Source organism: Hypomesus transpacificus, chromosome 4 (genome assembly GCF_021917145.1).
Source record: "Hypomesus transpacificus isolate Combined female chromosome 4, fHypTra1, whole genome shotgun sequence".
NCBI lineage: Eukaryota > Metazoa > Chordata > Actinopteri > Osmeriformes > Osmeridae > Hypomesus > Hypomesus transpacificus.
This window is the reverse complement of record NC_061063.1, coordinates 10587558-10593557: the sequence shown is the minus strand read 5'-3', so window position 1 is coordinate 10593557 and position 6000 is coordinate 10587558. Positions and strand designations below refer to the sequence as shown.

The 6000-nt window shown below is 54.5% G+C and overlaps 1 protein-coding gene across 1 annotated transcript in view; it reads left to right on the top strand.

The window, feature by feature from the left end:
- Window positions 1-6000, top strand: part of atp9b (ATPase phospholipid transporting 9B) — a 32726-nt gene that overhangs the window by 7406 nt on the left and 19320 nt on the right. Inside the window, exons 10-12 of the mRNA XM_047019731.1 lie at window positions 2217-2377; window positions 2539-2681; window positions 4416-4528. Of these exons, the coding sequence (XP_046875687.1) occupies window positions 2217-2377; window positions 2539-2681; window positions 4416-4528 (417 nt within the window). The remainder of the gene's footprint in view (window positions 1-2216; window positions 2378-2538; window positions 2682-4415; window positions 4529-6000) is intronic.

Below are 6000 nucleotides of genomic sequence, written 5' to 3'. Positions count from 1 at the left end.
ACTATTATCAATTTAAGATTGAGTTGAGCTTTAAGCAGTCATGCATTCTCTGAACTCTTTATCGTGGATAGCACAATCTCTTTCCATCCTGTCTAGTTGGTAATCAACTACTATGAAAAAGTGTTTTTCAACCCAGACTTTCTGGATAAAGTTAGACCTTTCATTGGGAAAGGTCACTTTCAAATGCTGATTAACCAAGGGGGAAATTAACTACCCTAGGATTTAATTGACATTTAATCCTGCAGAATCTCCATGACTGTTTAGTCCCCAGAATGAGGAGATAAATGAACATGTGCATCTACATATAAGACTTAATCTTGAGGATGGTCAGATTAGATAGACATGGTTCAGTTGAACGCACTGTCCTGACAACATTAATGGTCCTATGACATTTACAAAGTTCCCACCTTAAATACTCTGTAAATAATTGTTTTTTCCAAAGACACTTTTCTTTTCCGTGTGAGGAGAATGTTTGACATGTCTTAGCCTTCAGAAGGACGCTGATGTTAGGAGTTAGGGTGAGAAGGGTTCTGTTTATGACTGAGAGGCGTTCCACCTTTCAAGGAGGTGTCAGAAGTGCCAATATGGAGACGAGGATCCGCCCAAAACAAGGGCTGCGGCTCTCTAGCTGACGAGGCAGGAGGCTGCCTCTGTTCTGTGACGAGGCAGGAGGCTGCCTCTGTTCTGTGACGAGGCAGGAGGCTGCCTCTGTTCTGTGACGAGGCAGGACGCTGCCTCTGTTCAGTGACGAGGCAGGACGCTGACTCTGTTCAGTGACGAGGCAGGACGCTGCCTCTGTTCAGTGACGAGGCAGGACGCTGCCTCTGTTCAGTGACGAGGCAGGAGGCTGCCTCTGTTCAGAAGGATGTTCTGAGTCACGCTGCTGTTCCACTTTCATTCATTATTGACAGATTGGCATTTTTTCCCCTCCAGTACTATGTCTACTGACCATACTCACTATACCAGAGTTGCCACTCTGTGTGTTGTCTGGTCTGTAACTATGTAAACATGTTTTACTATGTGCACGGATCAGACCTCAAATTCTTCATCAAATTAAACACATAAACAGAAACACAAGCAGTGGGGCCAGATAAAATCATTCCTTTCACTTTTAATGGGTTGGGGATGAATGGGGTAAAATATGCACTTTTATTCATTGATAGCATCTTTAGGTTGAGGTAATTGAGTCCTTTTCTTCCTTCTGACTGAATGAATAATGACTTCATCTGATCCGCAGCAAGCCTTGTAAGGCTGAGCATTGTTCCAGACAGAAGGGATCCTTGCATCCCAGGCATGCACTGTGTCCTCTCTTAATTTTTCTTCATTTTAATCCACCCAAACCCCCTATTTTTCACAGTAACTCGAGCATGAACCATGCAGAGAGAGGCACCAGTGTGGGGAGATTCCCTAACCTCGTCTTCTCCTCTTCCTCTCTTCTTCTCTCCTCCCCCCCTTCTCTCCCCTTGTACCAGCTCTCTAAGTTTTAACTACAGCTGATAAATCAGTCACTGCTCTCCCAGTTCTCTGGGGAATGGGGGGCGGCTGAGGGCTTACTAGCACTGCCCTCTCCACCCCCCATCTTTTCAGAGCACCTCCTTTATTTGGGGGAGATATTATGTTTTGCTGTTTGTGTAAGCACGGTGCAGAGATGAAAGCCTCCAGTGTTTGGTGCTTTGCAGCCAGCACTGCCAAAGGGCACTTTCTTTCTTTTTCGCATAATTTTCCCACATGTTCCATTGGCTGAGTGACTCCACTTGTAGAGTGAAGGGAAGCCTGGGTCGCTTTTGAAGAGAGGCATTTTAAAATGAGAACATTTTTCCTTTCCCTCTGAGTTTTTCTTTGCCGTGTGGCATTCCAAGTGGTTTATGACAACAATGCTGTTCATGATTTACTAAAACATACCACTGACAGACTCATCTCTCCACAGAGCGTTTACAAGATAAAAGCCTGCAGTTGAGACATCTGATATAACCTTTTGAAACCCTAAAACAAAAACTTTCCTTAGTTTCATTCATAAAACACACAAACAAAACCAAAATGTTTTGTATACAATTGATGTGCAGTAGTAGTCAATGTTAATGCTTCTACGCTACATTTCACATTGTCTTCATTTAGCAGACGCTGTTAGCCAAAACAACACACAGCATGGGGAAGGGGGTACTTGTACCTCTTAATATGAAATCAAATGCTCTAACCACTAAGCTCTCTCCCTGCAGGTGGGCCTGCTGGACCTGGAGCTGAACCGGCTCACCAAGGCCCTGTTCCTGGCCCAGGTGCTGCTGGCCGTGGTGATGATCGCCCTGCAGGGCTTCGTGGGACCCTGGTTCAGGAACCTGTTCAGGTTCATCGTGCTGTTCTCCTACATCATCCCCATCAGGTACACTGCCGGAAGGCTCGACTGGTTAGGGGGGGTTGTACATCCTTGATTTACTTAACATGTACATTACCTGTCAACAGGATTTCACTTCTGTTTTTATTTTTTTATATATTATTTGACTGTCATTAAATTTAAGTTTCTTTTATACTTTTTTGTTGAAGTTTGCGAGTGAATCTGGATATGGGCAAGTCTGCGTACGGCTGGATGATCATGAAGGATGAGCACATCCCAGGGACTGTGGTGAGGACCAGCACCATCCCTGAGGAGCTGGGACGCCTGGTCTACCTGCTTACCGACAAGACAGGTGGGGGCTGAGGGGGCGACGTGTCCACTGAACGGTGGGGCTGAGGGGGCGACGTGTCCACTGAGCGGGGGGTGGTGGGGGCTGAGGGGGCGACGTGTCCACTGAGCGGGGGGTGATGGGGGCTGAGGGGGCGACGTGTCCACTGAGCGGGGGGGCTGAGGGGGCGACGTGTCCACTGAGCGGGGGGTGGTGGGGGCTGAGGGGGCGACGTGTCCACTGAGCGGTGGGGCTGAGGGGGCGACGTGTCCACTGAGCGGGGGGTGGTGGGGGCTGAGGGGGCGACGTGTCCACTGAGCGGGGGGGCTGAGGGGGCGACGTGTCCACTGAGCGGGGGGGGTGGTGGGGGCTGAGGGGGCGACGTGTCCACTGAGCGGGGGGTGGTGGGGGCTGAGGGGGCGACGTGTCCACTGAGCGGGGGGGTGGTGGGGGCGACGTGTCCACTGAGCGGGGGGGCTGAGGGGGCGACGTGTCCACTGAGCGGGGGGGCTGAGGGGGCAACGTGTCCACTGAGCGGGGGGGCTGAGGGGGCGACGTGTCCACTGAGCGGGGGGGTGGTGGGGGCTGAGGGGGCGACGTGTCCACTGAGCGGGGGGTGGTGGGGGCTGAGGGGGCGACGTGTCCACTGAGCGGGGGGGTGGTGGGGGCTGAGGGGGCGACGTGTCCACTGAGCGGGGGGGTGGTGGGGGCTGAGGGGGCGACGTGTCCACTGAGCGGGGGGGTGGTGGGGGCTGAGGGGGCGACGTGTCCACTGAGCGGGGGGGTGGTGGGGGCTGAGGGGGCGACGTGTCCACTGAGCGGGGGGGCTGAGGGGACGACGTGTCAACTGAGCGGGGGGTGGTGGGGGCTGAGGGGGCGACGTGTCCACTGAGCGGGGGGGTGGTGGGGGCTGAGGGGGCGACGTGTCCACTGAGCGGGGGGGTGGTGGGGGCTGAGGGGGCGACGTGTCCACTGAGCGGGGGGGTGGTGGGGGCTGAGGGGGCGACGTGTCCACTGAGCGGGGGGGCTGAGGGGACGACGTGTCAACTGAGCGGGGGGTGGTGGGGGCTGAGGGGGCAACGTGTCCACTGAGCGGAGGGGCTGAGGGGGCGACGTGTCCACTGAGCGGGGGGGTGGTGGGGGCGACGTGTCCACTGAGCGGGGGGGCTGAGGGGGCGACGTGTCCACTGAGCGGGGGGGCTGAGGGGGCGACGTGTCCACTGAGCGGGGGGGGTGGTGGGGGCGACGTGTCCACTGAGCGGGGGGGCTGAGGGGGCGACGTGTCCACTGAGCGGGGGGGCTGAGGGGGCGACGTGTCCACTGAGCGGGGGGGTGGTGGGGGCGACGTGTCCACTGAGCGGGGGGGCTGAGGGGGCGACGTGTCCACTGAGCGGGGGGGTGGTGGGGGCTGAGGGGGCGACGTGTCCACTGAGCGGGGGGTGGTGGGGGCTGAGGGGGCGACGTGTCCACTGAGCGGGGGGGGTGGTGGGGGCTGAGGGGGCGACGTGTCCACTGAGCGGGGGGGTGCGTGTGTTAGAGCAGCAGTATGTGACTCGTGTCTCTGTCTCTTTGTGTCTCTGTGTCTCTGGCGTGGCTGTGTCTCTGTGTCTCTGTGTTTCTGTGTCTCTGTCTCTCTGTCTCTGGCGTGGCTGTGTCTCTGTCCCTCTGTGTCTCTGTCTCTCTGTGTCTCTGGCGTGGCTGTGTCTCTGTCCCTCTGTGTCTCTGTCTCTGTGTCTCTGGCGTGGCTGTGCATCACAGGCACTCTGACCCAGAACGAGATGGTCTTCAAGCGTCTGCACCTGGGTACGGTGTCGTACGGGACAGACACCATGGACGAGATCCAGACTCACCTGGTCCGAACATACGCACAGGTCAGCACACAGCCAAGTCTCCTCTCATCCAGTCATACGCACAGGTCAGCACAGCCATCTCTCCTCTCATCCAGTCATACACACAGGTCAGCACAGCCATCTCTCCTCTCATCCAGTCATACGCACAGGTCAGCACAGCCATCTCTCCTCTCATCCAGTCATACACACAGGTCAGCACAGTCATCTCTCCTCTCATCCAGTCATACACACAGGTCAGCACAGTCATCTCTCCTCTCATCCAGTCATACGCACAGGTCAGCACAGCCATCTCTCCTCTCATCCAGTCATACACACAGGTCAGCACAGTCATCTCTCCTCTCATCCAGTCATACACACAGGTCAGCACAGTCATCTCTCCTCTCATCCAGTCATACGCACAGGTCAGCACAGCCATCTCTCCTCTCATCCAGTCATACACACAGGTCAGCACAGCCATCTCTCCTCTCATCCAGTCATACGCACAGGTCAGCACAGCCATCTCTCCTCTCATCCAGTCATACACACAGGTCAGCACAGCCATCTCTCCTCTCATCCAGTCATACACACAGGTCAGCACAGCCATCTCTCCTCTCATCCAGTCATACACACAGGTCAGCACAGCCATCTCTCCTCTCATCCAGTCATACGCACAGGTCAGCACAGCCATCTCTCCTCTCATCCAGTCATACACACAGGTCAGCACAGTCATCTCTCCTCTCATCCAGTCATACACACAGGTAAGCACAGCCATCTCTCCTCTCATCCAGTCATACGCACAGGTCAGCACAGCCATCTCTCCTCTCATCCAGTCATACACACAGGTCAGCACAGCCATCTCTCCTCTCATCCAGTCATACACACAGGTCAGCACAGCCATCTCTCCTCTCATCCAGTCTGTCAACCTTCGTGTTGTACAGAGTTAAAGAAAAAAAGAATCTTGGGACAAAGTGCTAAATTGAGTCAAGTCATAAACTCCAAGCTCCGCTGAGGAAAAATGGCCATCGTTTTAGCGCAAAGCTACACTGTTGCTTAAAGCCCATTGATCTTGTAGCCTGTCTGTGTTCCTGTGCTGTGGGAGTTGAGTGTCAGGGGTCAGCTGGGTATCGCTGCATGAAAATCTATCATAACCTTGTTATGTCTCCCTGCAGGACATACGTGAGAGAGTATTGGATTATGTCAGTATCTGTGAACAATTTATTGGAAGGGATCGATGTGATATTACATGTGCTGGAGCTGTGTTGGTGTTGAGAGTGAGATATTCCACTGAGGGGACTGTCTCCTAGCTCTCCTGTTGGGGGAGGTCATGCTTTAGATAGCTGCTAGCTGAGCGGTTCTGTCTGGTAGGAGATGTGCCTACTGTCTGCACTGTGCTTCCTGTCTGCACTGTTCTTCCTGTCTGCACTGTTCTTCCTGTCTGCACTGTTCTTCCTGTATGCTGTTCTTCCTGTCTGCACTGTGCTTCCTGTCTGCACTGTGCTTCCTGTCTGCACTGT